This window comes from Syzygium oleosum, unplaced genomic scaffold (genome assembly GCF_021117445.2).
Source record: "Syzygium oleosum isolate NSW1041296 unplaced genomic scaffold, Sole_v2.1 Sole_v2.22, whole genome shotgun sequence".
NCBI lineage: Eukaryota > Viridiplantae > Streptophyta > Magnoliopsida > Myrtales > Myrtaceae > Syzygium > Syzygium oleosum.
The window spans coordinates 633,307-653,987 of NW_026607506.1; the positions used below are offsets into that span (position 1 = coordinate 633,307).

General features: G+C 41.1%; 4 protein-coding genes across 6 annotated transcripts; 3 read left to right on the forward strand and 1 right to left on the reverse strand.

The window, feature by feature from the left end:
• The first annotated feature begins 9,538 nt into the window (after window positions 1–9,538).
• Window positions 9,539–12,666, forward strand: LOC115675913 (abscisic acid 8'-hydroxylase CYP707A1-like). The gene is made up of 9 exons (XM_030598723.2): window positions 9,539–9,856; window positions 9,962–10,283; window positions 10,471–10,620; window positions 10,726–10,974; window positions 11,111–11,200; window positions 11,301–11,379; window positions 11,818–11,924; window positions 12,018–12,136; window positions 12,365–12,666. The coding sequence occupies exons 1-9, from the start codon at window positions 9,663–9,665 to the stop codon at window positions 12,459–12,461; spliced, it is 1,407 nt and encodes a 468-aa protein (XP_030454583.1). The 5' UTR covers window positions 9,539–9,662; the 3' UTR covers window positions 12,462–12,666.
• A 959-nt stretch (window positions 12,667–13,625) lies between these two features.
• On the reverse strand, window positions 13,626–15,695 carry LOC115675915 (thioredoxin-like 4, chloroplastic). 3 transcript variants are annotated; one of them, XM_030598726.2, is made up of 4 exons: window positions 15,558–15,695; window positions 14,519–15,141; window positions 14,351–14,404; window positions 13,626–13,974 (listed from the first exon to the last, which is right to left on the reverse strand). In XM_030598726.2, exons 2-4 carry the CDS (start codon window positions 14,999–15,001, stop codon window positions 13,855–13,857), a joined length of 657 nt encoding a protein of 218 aa, XP_030454586.1. In that variant the 5' UTR covers window positions 15,002–15,141; window positions 15,558–15,695; the 3' UTR covers window positions 13,626–13,854. The 3 variants fall into 3 exon arrangements, with proteins under 3 accessions (XP_030454586.1, XP_056177263.1, XP_056177264.1); XM_056321288.1 differs by having other exon boundaries at window positions 14,519–15,019; window positions 15,558–15,678; XM_056321289.1 differs by having other exon boundaries at window positions 13,909–13,974; window positions 14,299–14,404.
• Window positions 15,391–18,053, forward strand: LOC115675912 (pentatricopeptide repeat-containing protein At2g04860). The gene has a single exon (XM_030598722.2). The coding sequence runs from the start codon at window positions 15,821–15,823 to the stop codon at window positions 17,978–17,980; it is 2,160 nt and encodes a 719-aa protein (XP_030454582.1). The 5' UTR covers window positions 15,391–15,820; the 3' UTR covers window positions 17,981–18,053.
• Window positions 18,054–18,197: 144 nt separating this feature from the next.
• On the forward strand, window positions 18,198–20,539 carry LOC115675914 (photosystem I chlorophyll a/b-binding protein 5, chloroplastic). The gene is made up of 6 exons (XM_056321287.1): window positions 18,198–18,798; window positions 18,906–19,038; window positions 19,627–19,739; window positions 19,823–19,930; window positions 20,061–20,149; window positions 20,249–20,539. The coding sequence occupies exons 1-6, from the start codon at window positions 18,452–18,454 to the stop codon at window positions 20,389–20,391; spliced, it is 933 nt and encodes a 310-aa protein (XP_056177262.1). The 5' UTR covers window positions 18,198–18,451; the 3' UTR covers window positions 20,392–20,539.
• The last annotated feature ends 142 nt before the right edge of the window (window positions 20,540–20,681 follow it).

Genomic DNA, 20,681 nt, shown 5'->3' on the forward strand with positions numbered 1-20,681 from the left:
AAGATGTAAAGTGAGGCCTTCTGTAAAGAGAATTGATTAAGTGACAATTCTTAATCCATTATGAGATTTTTTTTTGGTCGGAATCGACTGTGAGATTAACAGCATGTTTTGGGCCACAAAAAATAATTATAAATTATTGTGAGGTCTACTCCTTTAAAAATTTGTTGCTCACAACATGTTGTTATTCTCACAGTAGCCCAAAAATTGTTATGCTAGCAAAACCCTTAGGTAAAGAGTCATGTTTACTCCACCCCGGTGGGAGGATACTTCCTCTAACCAAGACATATGCATATTAAACTCATGATAGTAATGGGGCGATGTCCGTATCTGTAAGCTACCCGTTAGATTAAATCAATGATAGAGGAAAACATACCCCTAAAAGTGATTGGATTATAAGTGCCAAACGAGTCTAGCCAATTATAACTCGATCCTATCTAATCATTTGTCGCATTAACGAGTCATTACGTAACATTTGTCAAACAATGTGTTTTGAAAGAGAAAATACTATATCTTTCATAGACTATGTTAACTAAGTCCATCTAAATTGTTGATCAAATAATTAATGATATAGATGATATAATTCCAGACGACCTATAGGTAACTTGTTGTTTTAATAGACTTCTTAATAAAAATTCTCTAATAAACTTTGTAAATGAGCTTATTTGACATAATTATAATCGGGCTATATCTTCCTCCATCGATGATTGAAAAAAAAAAATCGTCTAACCATACATCCGATTGATGGATTTTATGTTTTGGATATCTCTTACATGCAATCTTAACCAAATATTAATGTGGGTGATATCCATGTTTGTAATTTACCTTAGGAGAAAACATGACCCATTAAAATTTGTACTGTATTTTCTTACGTCATAGTTGGAGGAAATTTCCTCTAATAATATGCCCTTGATAGGTGGATGACGAGTTATGAATATCATTCATATATAAATTTAACTAAACATGAAGACGAGTCGCACTCCGTAAATGTAACTCATAAAAAAAAAAAACTGATTGGAACAGGTTTAAAGGAATGACCATGTGATGGAGATTCGATTTGGATTCGGATACTTTCACGAGAAACCCTTCCTCGTCTGGTCTCGAGTAACATAATGTCAAATGCCTGAAGTCAAAGCAGGCGTACGAACTAAGAATCCAGCGGGGAACAGTTCTATGTTGGATCGTTCCTTCCTTCAATCCTATCTTTCGAGACCTTTGCATGATGATGTTGATGCCCACCACCACATTGCCTCGCTGTCGCATGGAGAGAGCCCGGGTGAGGGACGGCCCCCGACCTCGCGAGCTCGACACCTGTCCCCCATCATTCCCTTGGATCAGCATCTCCCCCCCCCACAGATCTCCTGTGTCTCCTAATTCCAACCCTTCTCTCTCCGCATGATTATGTCGTCCTTTCGACATTCTCTCCTCTCTTTGCATATGTTAAACGTCAGAGAGACTGATGAGCTCCTGCCCCGTGCATCGTGGCAGCTCCACCTTCCTGTCAAATAGCAGACACTTGAGAGTTATATTCGTTAGGTGTTTCTTTACGGCACTTTCATCGAATCAGGGATCGAAACGGTACGATATGCCTGAATCCCATGGGATCCTTGAATCACCAAACTCCGACTCACGAAGTGACACGTACCCACGCACGCAAAGGTCGTGTGACCCTTTCAGACCTAATTCCAAAAAAAAAAAACATAAACTTTAGGTCGAATGATAATTTTGGTCCCAACTTTTTTTTATCTCGTAAAAAAGCATAAATTTTCACTTAAATCTCAAATCTGACTCCCATTAACTTAGAACAATTGATTATCCAATTTAACTATTCCACCTCAGTAATAAATCTTACTGACTGGATTTAAAACACTATTCATTATCTTATTTTCTGAGTTACAACTTAAAGAATAACGGTGAAATTGTTCATCTCCTTCGCTTTACTGGCAAGTAAAAAATATCTCCAGATTGAATCTCTCTGGCTAGAATTCGTCGTTTTATCGTACTCTGAAGCTGTAGACCACTACCCGTCGACAGACGTCATGGATGAGATCCACCAAGCTCACCACCATCTCAAACAAGAGTGATTTCAGACAGAGAGTCAACGAGAGGCCAGATTTGGGATAAAGATGAAAGTTGGTGATTTTTTATGAGGCAAAAAAAAGTTAGGGCCAGAATTGTCACTCAACCTAAAGTTGGTATTTTTTTACAAAATATAAAAAATTCGGATTAAAATTGTCTCTCAATCTAAAATTTGTGTTTTTTTTTTAGTTAACCCGACCCTTTCATGCATGTGTAGTCGTACACTGTGTATCCTACTTGAGACAGCACAGCTTTGAGGTGTACGATGTACACTAAAAGAGGAATATGAAAAGACTTCTTGAGACAGCACGGAAGCTATTTCGGGCCAAACACCTCTCATTATTAATCAAAACCCAATGGAGAGAAAGAGAAAAAGAAAAGGTCCGCGACTTAATAGAAGACACGTACGAGGGAGAGGGACGCCGTACCTGATGTTCTTCTCGCACATGATTGAATAGTCCGTTAATGCCGAATGAGAAATCTTCATGCATCAACTTTCTATTTTGTCCCCCGGGTAGGGACTTCAATGACTCGGGGGTGCATGGCCTACGATGTTTGGCAAGTGAGCATTGTCGTGCTTTGATATCGGATGGGTCGGAAATCAATTTAGTAGGTAACACAAGTGCGACAAGAAAAGTATCTATCATACAAAGAATTCACTTAACATTTGATAGGATAAACACTCCTACTAGAGAAATCCACTTAAGAATAAAGGAGGTGTAACTCGCCACTAACGTAATCAACTAGATAGATAAGACAAAGTTAAGTTGAAACACTGATTCGACAGTTCCATTTCAAAAATTCATTAAAACCCTCAATTACTGCTGAGGAAGACTTAGCCGGGTTTATGTACTCAACTTGGAACTACCCTCCAAACTAAGCAAATCCTAAGACTCCTAATATCTTATTTCTCAAGATAATACCAATAAATACTTGGACAAAACATGAATGAGAATGTTGACCCTTAACTCTACTTAAATCTAGAAACAAAACACAATGCGTTGGACTCAATGTTCGCATAAAACTACTAAGAGACTCGACCCCGGATTTCGTGACACCTCGTATGCTTCATAAGGGAGTATAGGAGGTGAGGAAAATTGAGGGGCGGGGAATAAAGATATGAAGAGATTAAAAATTTTCCCTACATAACACTCTTATAAGAATTTGAAATATTTCGTATTTTACACACCCATTTTCGTTCCCCTTCTTTCTTTATTTTCACAATCAAAGCCTTAGCATATTGGGCAACTTCTTATAGAAGACCCTAAATTGCATGAAACTTGATTCATCTAAAAACTAGACATATATGGTTTTCCAACCATATATATTCATGAGAGTTGATTGGAGCACGAAATCCTCTTCGAAATGTATGAGTGACCCTTTGGAATCCTCGATTAGGAATTGGAAAAAACAATCGCTCTGTTGACCTTTCGAGTCGTGTTAATCATCTAGATAGATACTCGTAGTTGCATCGCATGCACATTGATGAACCATCAATGTGCTTTAAGGATTACTTATGACTAAGAATATCATTTTAGAACAATCGTGTAGTGCTTATTACGTGATTTGGCCGAAATCAAAGCGGAAGAATCCTTAAGTTCCAGTGAAACAGCAACCTTTTCTTCATCCGAGTGGAAGAAACCCTAGGAGAGAGGTAATCTCAGTGATAAATACCCATTTCCTTCCTAATAACATCTAGGGTTAATACCACGAAAAACCCTAAACTGATACACTTGTGACACATTTACCCCAAACTATTTTTTTGACCATAAAAAACCATAAACTGGTACACCTGTGACAATTTTACCCCAAACATACCACAAAAAACCCTAAACTGGTACACATGTGACAATTTTACCCCGAACTAATTTCTAATATTATTTTTTATTTTTTTGAATTTTTTCTTTTTTCTTTTCTTTTCTTTTCTTTTTTTTTTCCTTCACCTGCAACCTCTGAGCCGGCGAGGGCCGCCCTCGCCGGCGTCGGGCGAGGGCCGCCCTACGCCGGTGAGGGTCGCCCTTGCCGGATCCGGCAAGGACAGCCCTCGCCCGACACCGGCGAGGGCGGCCCTCGCCCGACACCGGCGAGGGCGGCCCTCGCCCGACACCGGCGAGGGCGGCCCTCGCCGGCTTCCACCTCTGGCCGGTCGCCGGACCGGCGACCGGCCAGAGTTTGAAGATGAAAAAAGAAAAGAAAAGAAAAGAATAAAAAATAAATAAAAATTCGAAAAAAATAAAAAAAAATAATATTAAAATTTTAATTCAGGGTAAAATTGTCACATATGTACCAGTTTGGGGTTTTTTGTGGTAAGTTCAGGGTAAAATTATCACAAAGTGTACCAGTTTGGGGTTTTTGGTGGTCAAAAAAATAGTTCAGGGTAAAATTGTCACATGTGTACCAGTTTGGGGTTTTTTATGGTCAAAAAAATAGTTTAGGGTAAATGTGTCACAAGTGTACCAGTTTAGGGTTTTTCGTGGTATTAACCCTAACATCTAAGACTAAAGTCTCCTTCCTCTTTCATTCTCTATCCTACATTATTGGTTTTGTTTTTCCTTTTTGCCATAACAATATTGTTCGACTTAAGCATTAGAAGGCCAGTCCAAGTCCACAAGCAAACATATTCAGCCATTTTCTTCTATGTGCCCCGACCCTGTTTTCACCTGCTCGGTCCCATAACTTTCATGCCCTTGCAGCCATAATCCCATATGAAGTCTAAATCAAAGGTGATCGACCTCCATGTGAGGCTCAAATTAGGGTTTTGGTTGATAGTCTGGGCTCACCGACGAGGGGCAAATGAGAGAGCAAGCGCGCGCGCACTTACACACACAGAGAGAGTCATTGGGTGGAGCACGAGGATGGAGTCGGAAGCAAAACAATTGTTTAAGTTCCGTAAATATAATTTCAAACATATGAATTGCACCTGATTTCTCTATTTTTGCTAATAGGAAAAGTTGGGAAGAGTAATCGGAATGGCTACTCTTATTGAAGTTACCATAAGTGTCCAATACTAGTGGAACTGGATTAATTCTAATGCACCCGTTACGTATTTAAAATGACTTTGCCAGATCAGCTCTAATCCATCTCATTTTCGTTCCGGTCAAAAAAATAAATAAAGGAAGTTGTCGCCATCCTATTATTCCTATCCCCGCCCATGTAATTTGGACGCTTATCAACTTTCAAGTCATGCACCAAAAGGAATCAAGAAAACTTACATAAAAAAAAAGCTTCGTTTTACAAGCTCAGCCAATGAAATCCCCTCCACTCAAAGGGCGTTGTCCCACCTGGCAATCTCTCTTCCCTCGAGAGAGACTGGACCACCATTATCTTGCCATGCGTTAAACCTCCAGCTAGCATTGATGTGGACTAGCACCTGGGTGATAAGCCTCCAAATGGGACCAATCTTTTTCCTTTGAAGATTTGTGGTAAAAATAGGAAAAAAGAGAAAAAGGCAAAAAAGAAAGGAATATGTATGATGCTTATTATAATATGCACTGTCATGATATAGTGTTACTTGTTTATGTGATTTGTATATATACACTCATAGATATTTATAACATTTGAGCTAATCTTGAACGTGCTAAGCTGAATTTGGGTGTCGAGAAAATTGGGTTGGATTCGGATTTTAACCCAACCATGGGCGATATATGAATTGGTGGGTCGAATCGAATGATTTCCAGCGCCACGTGTGCACCGATCCGTGAGGACACGTGGGGCCCACCAGAATCAATGTGGGCCCCCCCTTCGACAGAAATCCCATCTGGATGGTCGGAGATCCTAAGGAAGCAGGTGAGCTGGATGCCACTCCTCACCCGCGTGACTCATTCTCTAGGGCTTTGATTCTTGATATATTCTCCTCCTCAACTCTTCCTTTCTCCTTTGGTTCCTTTCTCGAAAAAAAGAAAGAAACCAGAAAAAGAAAAAGAAAAAGAGGATCTAATCGTCATAATCAGGACAGGAAGACAGATCATCATGACCCTAAATTCTCTAAAATCTAATAATATAAATACTGTAATGTTTATCATTAGATTCTCCCCTTTTTCTTCCTCCGATTAATGAGTTTCCATAATGTGTCACGTCATCGATCATATATCAGTCCCAAGCAAATGATTATGTACGTAGAATTGGAACTTATATTCGGGATTCTGCAAGATACCATTATCTCGGATGCGCTTGACCTAAGAGGGTGATGAAAACCATGTATTGACTTCGGTTCTGGTTCGTGCAAATCGTGTATACATTAAGCTAGGGAAATTACGAAAAAAAGAAGTCCAAAAATCTGTTACACTTGTGCCAATTCAGTTTTAAACCTTTCAATATAGCCGATTTAGTCCTAAACCTATCGCATTCTTGCTAGTTTAGCCATGAACTTTTCAATTGTGTCGATTGAGTTATAAATCTTTTGACATTCTGCCAATTTAGTCTTTCCAGTTGATTTTGACAAAAATCGCTAATGTAGTGATCTAGTCAACGCCGATCGTCTTAGGTGGTATGGCCAACGCTGACGTGGACAATTTTATAATTTTTTTTTAAAAATCATTGAAATTTTTCCTTGCTTTTCTTTTTTTTTTTCTACCCTTTCTCTCTTTTCTTTTTACCTTATTTCCTTCCATCGGTCGCTGGCCTCAACGTTGGCAGGCAGAGGTTACTGGCCAAGACGAGGGCCGACCATAGGCATGGGCTAGGCGAGGCCACCCCTCGCTAGATCCGGTGAGGGCTGGGTGAAGCCTCCCCTTGCCGGGGGTCAGTGACTAGCAAAGGGAAATAAGGAAAAAGAAAAAAAGAGAAAGGAAAGAAAAAAAAAAAGGAAAAATTGAGAAAATCTATAAAAGAAAATTATAAAAATCGTTCACGTCAGCTCCAGCCGTGTCACATAGAATGATTGACGATGATTGGACATCCATGTTAGCAATTTCGGCCAAAATTAGCCGGAAGAACTAGATTGGCAATCGTCAAAAGATTTATGACTAAATTAGTAAATCATCAAAAAGTTTAAGACTAAATTGGCAAATAGTCAAAAGGTTTAGGACTGAAATGTCCAAATTGAAAGGTTTAGGATTTTTTTTTGGTACTTTTCCTGATTAAGCTATGAATCCCTTGTGAGTTTTTCTTCTTCCCTTTTCATTTCGGTTGGCGAGTCCCTTCTAAGTTGAACTAGAAAATGGTCTATTGCGAAAGATGTTTATGTACGAATATGTAATCGACCCTTAAACCTCTCAAATGAAACAACAAGTCCTAAATCTTTTATTAGAAAGTGCAATTAATCAAACTTTAAAGCATTTAGCTGGTACAATCAAGGCTTACATTTCTATTATAAATTATAATCAAGTCTTAAACATACCTTGAAAAACCCTACGTGAGTCTGGCACTTGAGCAGCTTTCTCATTTCATCAGTAGCCACCATTTTTACTTGGAAAAGGGGAGGTGGGGAGTTCGATTCTCCACCTTCTCAGAATGGTTAGAGGTGGAGATGTTCAATTTCAGGTGTGGGTTTCGACTCCCACATTCTGCAAAAAGTTAGGGCAAAAGTCTGAGAGTGAGTTGAGAGTTAGAGTAGGACATACCAAAAAAAAAAAAAAACCAAAAAGACTTTTACATTTGTTTTGAGATTTAGAATTTCATTTGTACCAATTGAAAAGTTATGGTTCAATAACTTTCAATAGATAAGATTCAGGACTTTCATTGCACTCTTCTTTAAATGCTTTATTTATTGCTACCTTAATTTGTAAAGTGCAATGAAAAGCTTATAATTAGCATGTATATCAAGTGGGAGAAAAAAAAGAGGAAAAGAGCAGACCAGATGCTTTCATTTTTTTTTGTTTATTCTAAGGTCGATATGTAACTATTTCATACCAACGACTCATTCAAGAAGGAACAACACAGTAATCATCAAGTTGACACATGTTCTCCTCTTTACTACTGATGGTAAAATACTAAATTTGAATGGGGCTGATCTCGAATTCAAATCATAAAATTTCTCATTCGGAACAGCCTTGAGGGTCACGTATGCCTACATCGTCCTTTAGATATGCAGAACCTTACTTGATGCATAGGGATGTGGCTGTGGCTGTTTATGGGTGCCGAGGGAATTCGCTGAAGGTACGATTATTCTATGTTGTGAATAAATTTAATAATTAAAATGTCCAGAAAGGGATGGACTATATATGAACCTCCGAACAAAACCCTAATTGCCCACCATCAGCGACGCGCGAATCCAAAAGAAGGAAGTTCCCACGTTCTATTCACCGTCCATGCGCAAACAAAGAGACAAGAACTTCAAATCTCCCGGATGTAACAGTAAACATACTGGCAATTCACTCAATCGACATTGAGTGATGGTGATGCCATGCTGATCGCTCTCGCATGGCAACCATTCTTGTACTTTAGTCCTCGCCAAGCAGGGACGTCCAAAATGGTCAAAGGAAAACTCTAGTCACTTCTCGTAAGTAACATCGACCAACGACGGTGGTTCATTGTGATTACCTGTCCAAACCACCAGAATCATAAGGTTGTTGAATCGTGCGACTTTATTACGGATCCTAGAGAAGTCTACGTCCGAAAATATTGTGTTTTGACCAGTTGAAATCTGAATACTTCCAATTCGAAGATTGCCCTCGAAAGCACAGGTCGCTCCAATTCTAGTAATCTCAAGAACCATACCTGGCCGTCTCTTAAAAACCCTTAATTTGCTTGACAATGATTGTCTTGAGCTGAAGATTATGAGGATATTAGTCACAACTTTCCATAAGAAGCACAGCCCTCAAAAGCTACCTAAAATGGGCTAGATTTTCTCATTTAATGCAAGGTGATTTGTGGCTTGTCTAGGTTGAAAGTATCATTCGTTGGCAGGGAAAATTCTTCATTAGGTTACCATATAAATGTTACCAGTATAGGATATGACACCTAATATACTTTTCTCTACATGGAGGTGGAGCTCAGTTGGATTCACGAATGTTAGACACCTGTTCGTTCGAAATTGGCATGCGAATTAATGTGGATGTATTTATCCTTAGCTGAAGAGATTAATGCTTGGCTCCAAGATAGGGAACTTCACATTCGTACGTAAAACAATATGATGAATTCAAGGATTTCCTTACCATAGCGCACGCAATAGATGAATGAAATAGAACGAACTCACCCCGATCTGGCGTCCGAATTGATCCGGGTTTTGGTTTTCTTTGTAATTTAAATGGCGGCTCCGATGGAGGGATTCGAAAGGATGATATCTAGGGGAGTCTATGAAGATCTTGTGAAGACTATGCAAACATAAGGATAGGATTTCACTAGACACTCAAGCCAAGGAAAGAACGAAAATGCTTTGTGCGCGTATTAACTCTTATACTGTGGACGTACAAAAGTTGAAAAAAAGAGAATCGTAAACCTATGTGTGCTTCACGACCTTCTTTTTTTCTCTTTGGCCCTATCCTCCACACACTTCATGCTCTATAAATACCACCCCCCCTCTCTCGACTTCTCCAGATCGAAAAAAAGTGAAGAAACGTTATACACAGTTTGGCATTTTTGCCACAACCTACCCGTAGTATTTATCTAAACTCTGCTGGTAAAAAGAAAGAAGGAACAAGAACATCATGGGTGAAGGATCCGTTTGTGTTCTCGCCTGTGTTCTTGCTTTGTTACTAGTGTTTATCCTCCTCAGAGATTGGAAAAAATCACAGCGAAAGACCAAGCTCCCTCCTGGTTCAATGGGTTGGCCTTACATTGGAGAGACTCTCCAGCTCTACTCTCAGGACCCCAATGTCTTCTTTGCCACCAAACAGAAAAGGTTCTGATTTTATTTCGGCTCATATTGGAGTCGAATACTATCTTCTTTTTTTATCATAATGAATTATGTGTGACTTTTCAATGTGGTTTTGGAATGATGGTTCAGGTATGGGGAGATCTTCAAGACCCACGTCCTAGGATGCCCTTGCGTGATGCTGGCCGGGCCCGAGGCTGCCAAGTTCATTCTGGTGTCGCAGGCTCATCTGTTCAAGCCAACGTACCCAAAGAGCAAGGAGCGTCTGCTTGGCCCCTCCGCCCTGTTTTTCCACCAGGGGAAGTACCACACTCAGCTGCGGAAGTTAGTCCAGGCGTCTCTGTCGCCGGAGGTGATCCGGAACATGGTCGCCGATGTCGAGGCAGTCATGGTCTCCACATTGGACTCGTGGGTTGGTGGCCATGTAATCAATACATTCCATGAAATGAAAAAGGTAAGTCAATGATTAGAGCAATAATAGTTAACATATATAATTCTCTCTTTCATGATGCCTGACCGCCTTTCCTTTCCTGATTACAATTTGGCGGTGCAGTATATACTGTTATCAGAATATCATAATTAACGTGCCAGTTTGCAATCATCTGCAGTTTTCTCATTCATGGTTACGCTTTTTGTTGCAGTTGTCTTTTGAAGTCGGTATACTCGCGATTTTTGGCCATTTGGAGAGTCACTACAGAGAAAAGCTGAAGAACAACTATCACATGGTGGACAGAGGCTACAACTCTTTTCCTACTATCATTCCTGGAACTCCATACAGACGAGCACTACTTGTAAGAACATGATTCTTCGGTTCCTAGTCCGAGATAACTTCTGTTACTCTTTCCAAAACAGACGCACTAATTCTTCTCAGCAATCTTCGTTTTCGGTTTCCACAGGCAAGAAGGAATCTGAGCAAGATCATAAGTGGGATCATTGCTGAGAGGAAAGAGAAGAGGATGCTCGGAAAGAACCTCCTAGGACATCTTTTGGACTCCAAAGACGAAAACAGTGAGGCTCTCACCGACGAGCAGATCACTGATAATATTATCGGAGTGCTTTTTGCCGCTCAGGATACCACGGCTAGCATCATGACATGGATTCTCAAGTACCTGCACGACAACCCAAAACTTCTTGAGGGTGTAAAGGTACAATACTAAGAATTGATACATGAATTCTCCTCAATACTTTCTCTTAATTCTTGTCTATATTATCTTGCACAAATGCTGGAAAAAGATGTATAGAACTAAACTTAGTCTCGCCGTTGACAATGCTCTCTTGCAGGCAGAGCAGAATACTATCCGCCGATCGAACGACGAAGGTTTCCAGCCTCTGAGCTGGAGTCAGGCTAGAAGAATGCCGATAAGTCATAGGGTGAGCTAGATCTCCTTCAGTTGTGTTATTATTATTGATCTCCTAAATAGAATTTGCAGTGAAATAGCGACTAATTATTTGTTTTGTGAGACATTTTCAGGTTGTTTTGGAGGCCCTGAGAATGGCAAGCATCATATCTTTCACTTTCAGGGAAGCAGTGGCTGATGTAGAATATAAGGGTAAGAGACGAAACCTATCTATTGGCTCAATTAAAAGAAAAGGAAGCTTCTGGCTACAGAATATGCTGATATGTGGTCATAATTGGCATCCGCTGGTCCCGAAAGCGCGATGAGCGAAAATAAGCCAAAACGATAATACCCAACCTCCAAATTTGACAGATCAGTTTCCCTAATCAGGTTTCGACTTTAGACAAACACCCATTGGGACCTTATTGATGTTGAGAGGAATTCTTTGACCAATATAAGAATATATGGTCTAGACAAGGGGACAGAAACGATTACAACACGAGTGTGGGAATACTGATTCTGTACCAGTCGTCTGGAGCATGTCCTATTGTTTCTTGACACATGATTGGCTTGGTCTAGGAAAGTGAGATTAGGCAATAATTCCTTACCAAAGTGGCGTTATATTGTCCGGCTAACGCTAAAGTGTAACAGGTTACCTAATTCCAAAAGGTTGGAAGGTGATGCCTCTGTTCAGGAACATGCATCACAATCCCGAATTCTTCAGTGACCCCGAAAAGTTTGACCCTTCAAGGTTTGAGGTATGACTCCGCATGAAAAATTCCTCAAACACTTCGTGTTTTCCCTCCATTTCATGCATTGACCGGTAGTTTCTCGCATCTTCTTCTCCACAGGCCGCACCAAAACCCTACACATTCATGCCATTCGGCAGCGGAGTACATGCCTGCCCGGGAAATGAGCTTGCCAAGCTGGAGATACTTACTCTGATTCACCATGTTGTCACCAAGTTCAGGTATTGTTTCCACTTTCCAGAAGTCTTTAGAAACTGAGAGTCATACACACGGTTGGCTGAGAATGGATGGAAGCTAAGAAAACTAGCCTTTTTTCTAAGCCAAGAAAAAAAGAATCATAGCAAAAATTAGGAGAAAAGAAGATATTTTAGATGATCATTGGTGCAGGAAGAAAGAATCTCGATGAATGCGATGATGTACTGATAGTGACTATTCGTTTGTTTTTGCAGGTGGGAAGTCATAGGTTCCAAAAACGGCGTACAGTACAGTCCATTCCCGGTTCCCCTACATGGACTGCCAGCCAGATTTTGGAAGCTCCCATCTTGAAGAATCCGTTGAGACATTGATGACATTATCTTCCCCAAATAAAATTAGTTTCGATTCTAACTTGTCTTCTATTATTTTTCCCTAATTTTGATAGTTATTGGTCTTTTCTTTTTCACATTCCGTAGCCCATCTCCTAAAAATGTGGAGATGCTACTCATTTTTATCAATGTAGACCAAGTTATCAATTTGATGATTTAGTTCCTCATTTGTTTCTCTGCTTTCCCTCGCGTTTAGATTGCAATGATTTAAGATCTAAAGTAATCTAAAAGAAAGAAGAAGATCTGAAGGCTAAGGCCTGAAAAAGACAGCAGAGAACCATTGAACTGTTGTTTTCATGACTGCAACAGACCTTGCATAATTCTTTTCTTTTTGGTCATGTGCCTTTAGTCTATTGTCTCTCTTAACATGGATAGTCTCGGTATGGCTGCGAGACAGCCACGTGCAGTAGCGAGACTGGCTGACTGAGCCCTCCCAGCTGGAGAGCATACTGTGTCTGGGACAAAGATTACTTTCATGAGCAATAGCTTGTCACTCTTTTTTACATGTCCAAGATGTGGATGCTAGAGCTTGGTTGAATGTTGGAACTGTGTCTCTGTCAATAGTGGGGTGTTCGATATTTTTCACAAAGAGGATCCAATTCTCCAACATACGTGGACCTAGATGGGATCCCTCAACACCCATCTGCCTGCCTTATGTCTGTCCGATGGCTAATCTATGCAAGCGTTTATTTGTTTATTGTATTTTTATAACAAAAATTTAAGGGAGTCGGCAGATGTGATCCCACAAGGAAAATGTTTGAGGAGGTTGATGGTTGTGAACATGGAAATGTTGGAAGACACAAGCGAAAGACCCTATATGTGAAACAGATCGGCACATCAAGAGGGAAAAGTCGAACTAAAAATTCCTAATGATACATCAAGAGGGAAAAGTTGAACTAAAAATTCTTAATTTGCTCATTTAAATTGGATAGAAACCAACCCTATGTTGCGGCTTAACTTGCATCCTCATACACATTCATACTTTAAGGGATTGTTCGCTAGTATTTGTTGTGTTTTTATTGCTCGAAGCATCAGCAATAGCCCAGACAATCTCAACCACTCTCAGTCGAAAAACTCTGTTATGCGATGATGGATTTTACCATTCATAACAAGTGAGAAGCAAGTATAGCACACGAAAGCAAACTGGAAGACTTTCTTATCACCACACTCCAATCTGAATTACACTTCGAAGGATACTCATGTTCTGCTCTCACGTTAGGAATATCATGCCATTCATTTATTGCACAATCATCAACCGCATAGAACAGGCATTGAAGACAATGACTAGCTGAAAGTATGTACAAGCATCATTATGTGCAAAAGTAAACTTTAGAAAACTGAACCAGAACCCATCATCAGCCTGCTAAAGCAGAAGACGAATACTTAAGAATGGCTTCAGTAATCCTCTCTTTGTCTCTGGTCGGGAATGCTTCCAGGAGGACCCCGTTCTTGTAGAAATGGAAGAGCGGCACGGCCTGCATCATGTGAGTATCTCAGGTTGATTGTTGTGTCTTGAGTGAAGCATACAGGCATAAATCAGATGAAGTTTACATCAATTACATTGAGCTAGCTTTAGCACTTGCTCCACCTCAAGTAAGACCAGAAAATGCAGACTAATCTTAATTAAAATATTGAACAACAGCTGAAGCTTACATTTCTGCATCCTATTGAGAATGAGAATCAATATCAATTATCCAAATGGATAAATCTAGTTAATATTATCCAATAATTGGACTAAATGAGAATAGAACAACTATTTTTAACATTGAGCAGCCAAAGTGATGGGAAGATTTTTCAACCCGAATGTTATCTATCAATGCTAAGATCGAAAGAATTTCAAGAGAACACTACCCTTATTCTAAGCCTCTCTGCAACCTCCGATTCTTCATCATATTCATCGATTACCTGCAGAAAACATACCCATTGTGCTCCATTAAGTACCAGAGGTTCAGTTGAAGCGTCGTAGCCAAAACTCGCATTTTGTCAAACCTCAATCACAAGACCAGCGAAAGTACTCACATTATGCTTCAAGAATATTACTGAAGCCTCTTGATCACCAGCACCTTTGCATATTTTCGCAAATCCTTGCTCTATGTACTTGCAGCTGCCGCAAGAAGTGCGGTAAAAATCGACCACCACCAAAGCGTTAGTCTCTTTGGCCTTCTCAAGAATTCTAAAGAACTCCTCGTCAGTCTTGAATTCTCTCACGCAGTCAACAGGACAGAGATCATCATCCTCGTCCAACAACTTCCCTTGATCTTCATATGCTACGCACTTGACTTTTGCCCTTCGACAATCATGACCAACTTTTAAATGGTTCAAAGCAGCAGAATGAGTGGTGGATGGAAGTGGGACCTTCACCCACTTAGCACATAACCTAACATCATCTCTTCCGGTATAAAAACATGAAGTTGCATAGGTGAACTGGTGATCATACTGTCCAATGGGATTCCCATGGAATCCAAACGGGGCCTTGCAATTGAAAATACTTGTCTTTTGCATCAAAATCACACAGAGAACCTGAACAATTGCTAAGTCTCAACTTCAAGTAGAAATCCAGGGCCTGGTGCAGGCATAAAAATCTGAATACTTTGCAGGTTGAAGATTGAATTGATCAGAGCATAAAAAAATACAGGTCGTCGCTGAAAGAACAAAGAGGTACTTGTCAGATTCTCATAACATCCCTACTGGAATGTCCCTTTTTTTGTTTTTTTTCACAATTTCCTAATGCAAAACACATTAAGAACAACTTAGATTGGCAATTAGCCTGTGAGCATGGAGAACTGTTACTTGCAAAAGTGCTAAGCACAGCATCACGTCCGCCATCATATAGATACAGCCTCATCCGAGGCATGCAGACGGGACTATTCACGTGGATTCAATTAGTGGACATGACAAGTTCAGATGACCGTGCTATAAGAAAAAAATGCTTAGCAAGCATTCAGCATGAAAGGTTTTGATGCAACAGTTCTCAACTCAACTCAGCAGCCAACAAAACAAGCACAAGAGAATTTGTATGTGGATCAGCTTCGCGCGCAGAGCAATGCAATGCAATTACCTGATTGGCGGTTCAGGCTTCGCCCGAAGTTTTTTCTCCTTTCCTCCTGAAGAAGCCTGAATGAGCGAAGGACACGACAAGCAGAGACCAAACTATATCCTCTTCTCCCGCTTGTTCCTGACCACTCAAATGGGCCGTGCACGAGTTTCATTGGGCTTCCATGCAAAGGGCCTAAATCGCAACAGGCTCCATACCGTAAAAATCGTCTCTTTTGAATGAGATTTGTGGCAACTGAGTGAGCGGTAACTGCTTCGCGCCAGAGTATGAGCTCGGCGTTCCAGCTACTGAACCCCAGCGTCCAGTTCTTCAATTCCGCCATCGAATCATACATAGGAACCTTACATTCGAGGTGGGCACTGATCCGTTTTCGGCAACTGCTGCAGTTGAACTTGAAGCCGAATGCCCTCACTTTCTCTTTGCTGATTAAAGCTTATGCTTCGAATCGCCGTCCCTCCGCCTCTGCTTCTGTGAACGCAAAAGCGGAGTTGAATCAGGCTCAAGCCCAATTGGTCAAATCCGGGTTGGATCACTTCGTGTACTTGAGCACTGCTCTTCTTGATCTATACATGAAAGTGGGGTGCGACTCTTGTGCGCGCAGGGTGTTTGAGTATATGCCCGAGAGAGATGTTGTTTCGTGGAACGCGTTAATCTGTGGGTATTCGCGAAAGGGGATGGATTTTGAGGCGCTGAAGCTCTTTATACGGATGCTTGGGGAGGGTTTTAGTCCTCGCGCTGCTACACTGGTGAGTTTGGTTCCTTCTTGTGGTCATCGTGATTTAGTGTTTCAAGGGAGATGCATTCATAGTTTGGGAATGAAGTCTGGGCTTGATTTAGATTGTCATGTGAGAAACGCGTTGATGTCAATGTATGCTAAATGCGGAGAGTTGGATTGCACGGAATCTCTGTTCGATGCAATGGTTGATAGAAGTGTTGTTTCATGGAACACAATGATCAGTGCATATGGCCAAAACGGTTTCTTCATTGATGCAATGTGTGTTTTTAAAGAAATGGTGGAGAAACGTCAGGAAGTCAACTCAGTTTCCTTAGTGAGTCTCTTGTCCGCGCATGCTGATCCAGAATCAACCCATTGTTATGCTATTAAAACAGGTCTTGTCAGTGATGATTGTGTCGTAACTTCACTCCTCTGTGCATACACAAAGCATGACGACTTGGGTTATGCTGAGTCACTTTATGAAAGTTTGATTCAGAAGAATTTAGTATCCTTGACTGCACTTCTTTCAAGTTATGCTGAGAAAGGAAACATCAAGGGAATGATGAAGTGTTTCTTCAAGATACAGCACTTAGACGTGAAACTTGATGCAGTTGCTTTAGTTAGCATCCTTCATGGACTCACACACTTTTCTGCTCATATCAGCATTGGACTTGTTTTCCATTGCTACGCATTCAAAACTGGATTATGCATCCATTCTCTTATTGCAAATGGGCTCATAAGCATGTACTTTAAGTACAACAACATAGAAGCTGCCTCTTTGTTGTTTTCCGAGATGCAGGAGAAACCTCTGACAAGCTGGAACTCAGTTATATCTGGCTGTGTTCAAGCTGGAATGGCAAGTAGAGCGATAGAGTTGTTTGGTGAAATGAGGTTGTCTAGGCACAAACCAGATGCCATCACGATTGCCAGTTTGCTATGTGCATGTTCCCAACTTGGATACTTGCAGCTTGGGGAGAAGGTCCACAATTATGTGCTCAGAAACCATCTTGAATTGGAAGATTTTGTAGAAACTGCACTTATAGACTTATACACAAAGTGTGGAAGAATAGAGCTTGCGGAAAGAATTTTCAAGAGCATCAAAGAGCCATGCTTGGCTTCATGGAACTCGATAATCTCTGGCTACAGTTTGTGTGGCCTCGAACGTAAGTCTCTTACATATTATTCTGAAATGCAAGGACAAGGACTCATGCCTGACAAGATCACTTTCTTGGGAGTCTTGGCTGCATGCACCCACGGGGGTCTTGTCAATGAAGGAAGAAAGTACTTCGATGTTATGACGAAAGACCTTGCCTTGAGGCCGACCTTGCAACACCATGCATTCATGGTTACTCTGCTTGGTCGTGCAGGCCTATTTGAGGAAGCTCTGCTTTTTGTAAAGAATATGGAGGTTGAGCCTGATTCTGCTGTTTGGGGAGCTTTGCTCAGTGCATGCTGCATCCATGGAGAGGTGCAACTTGGTGAATGCTTGGCAAAGAAACTCTGGTTCTTGGATCAACAAAATGGTGGGTTTTACGTGCTAATGTCAAACCTCTATGCATCAGAAGGAAGATGGGATGATGTAGCTAGAGTGAGGGGGATGATGAAAGACATGGGTAGGGATGGATGCTATGGAGCTAGTGTAACGGAGATCACTTCGATGGAAGAAAAAAATAGAACCTTACGCTTTGATGATTTGCGCGTTAATGCCTGATTGCGGCTACTGCTAATTTAAAATGTACAAATCACCTCTACTAATTATGAGGAAAAAAATTAGATAGACCGAGCATCTGGTGCATTGGGCACACAATCATCTCCTGACCTATTTGTATCTCCCCATGCTCCATGTTTTTGGTCTTGAGTGTACCTAATGACAACCTCAAAACAAAAACGCCAGAGATTGCACTGACTTTTTCAGTATGTCCACAGTCGAACCTAGTCACACCGGCCCAGAACCCGGAACATAAACCAGACCAGAACCCTGTTAAACAGACCGGTCAGGTAAAGTTTTCTAAACCCTGGATAAAAACCTGTGCGTAATTGCTCAGTAACGTTCGACGATAAGCAAGAATTTATGAAGGGGACCACTCCTCTTGTCTGTATCTAGGATTGCGGTGTTACCTCCTGAAGCAAGAACAAGGGGACTTTGGGATAAGTGGGCCAGGGCTATCATTTTTCTCATGCAATGAAACCAACGCAACTGGTGGATGTAATTGACCTTGTGGTAGTACGTCGGTATGATTGGACAATGCCTACAAAGACTCACGACACACTACAAGTAGAAACAGAGAGCGTGAGGAGAGAGATGGCGATAATCACATTAACCTGCAACTCCAAGGTCTCTCTATTTCAGCCTTTTTCTTCCAATGCTGCTTCCTTTGGTACCAATAGCTCACACTGCCATGTACGGAGTGTGGCTGGTACATCCTGCAATGGAAGGCCTGAAGACAGGGCCGGAAGAGCCGTGGTTCGGGCACAGCAGCGCCCAACGTGGCTCCCGGGGCTAGACCCTCCACCTTATCTCGATGGAACGTGAGTTTACAGCCCACCAATCTTAAATTTGTCAGCATTTTGCACTATGGTTATGGCTTTTTTGGTCTATATTTGAAATTCTATTGATTCTGATGGTGCTTGTAAAGTTTGGCTGGAGACTTCGGGTTCGATCCACTGGGGCTTGGAGAGGATCCGGAGAGCTTGAGGTGGTACGTACAGGCTGAGCTGGTTCATGCTCGCTTTGCCATGGCGGGTGTAGCTGGAATTCTCTTTACTGATGTGGGTGCTGTCTCTCTCTCTCTGTCTCTCTCTCTCTGAGTGGAAGGAACTAATTCGGAATAGTTGTTTACAGTGATGTTCAGCAGAAGGGTACATGCCGTAATCTTTCTTGATAAAAGAAGTGATGGACCAGAATTGCAAGTGAAACCAACCCAAAATCTAAGTCATATCCAGTTATAAATCATTTTATTTCAATTCTTGGGTATTAGAATTCCTGAGTGTAGCTGAGATTAAAGAGATTCACCATTATATCTAGCGAGTAGAAGGAAACATTTGAGGATCACAAGTTCCCTTCATTCCTTTAATAGCATCCACTTCCAGAGGGGGTTCCCAACGTTGTGCCAATTGCAAAATTCCACACCTGACTATCACTTGATTTTTCACTCTACTCAACAAAGAAAAACGTAACGGACAGCTAGATTTTAGCATCAAGTGTCACAACCAGCCCACGTTACTCATATAGTGAGTACAGTTGAATCTGCTCTGGGTAAGCTGATAGACACTAATTCCTGTTACAATGTTCAATTATGCAAAGATTACTTTGTTGTGGCTGTTGGTGTTATAATGATCTTCAGTTGTGTGTTGCAGTTACTTCGTGTAACGGTTATAAGAGACCTACCTGTTTGGTATGAAGCAGGAGCAGCCAAATACCAAATCGCCAATGCACAGACGCTGTTCATCATTCAACTGATCCTAATGGGGTAAAATTCCCCTCCGAGCCCTACCAGTCTTGAACTTCTGTTACCTTTTTGAACAAGACCTTATCTTTATTTGATTTACGCAGATATGCTGAAACTAAAAGATACATGGATTACATTAGCCCTGGATCTCAAGGTCAGGAGGGTTCCTTCTTCTTTGGAATGGAAGCAGCACTAGAGGGCTTAGAACCTGGGTAATCTTTCTTCTCTCTTCAAATGGTCTCCGATGGAGTCCATCTAACCGTTGTAGAGCTTATTGTTGTTGTCTGGCAATCGAGATATAACTATCGAAATGATAATATCATTGACATTTGTCTGAAACAGGTATCCTGGTGGTCCTCTGTTGAATCCTCTTGGCCTGGCTAAAGATATTAAGAACGCTCGCGACTGGAAGCTTAAAGAGATCAAGAATGGTCTGGCTTTCTTTAAATGTTTCTGTTTTACCTGATACTTTGCAATCTGACAACATTTAACTGAAATGGGTTCACTGCAAAACCATCTATCCGCTGCAGGAAGGTTAGCTATGGTGGCCATGCTCGGCATCTTCGTGCAGGCCTCTGTGACCCGTGCAGGACCCATTAACAACCTTGTGGAGCACCTCTCTGATCCGTGGCACCGAACCATCATTCAGACCCTTGCTAATTCCTCTTCTTAAACATCCATAGAAGTTAAAACACATCTGCATTGTAAAACGATTTTATTGGAATTACAGAATCCGTTGTTGCCATATTTTGACTGCCATTAACATCGAGCAGACGATTACATTCAGTTCATATTTATTTGATGGGGTTCATTGTTTTGCAGCAGTCGGTAATAGATGTAATCTGCAAATACCAGGCTGTATGATCCTAAAATAGCATTGGACAGAATGTATATCATCGATATTGCAACTAACATGATTTGTGTCTACTTCTCAAATTCTTATAAAGCCATCATGCTTCAGAC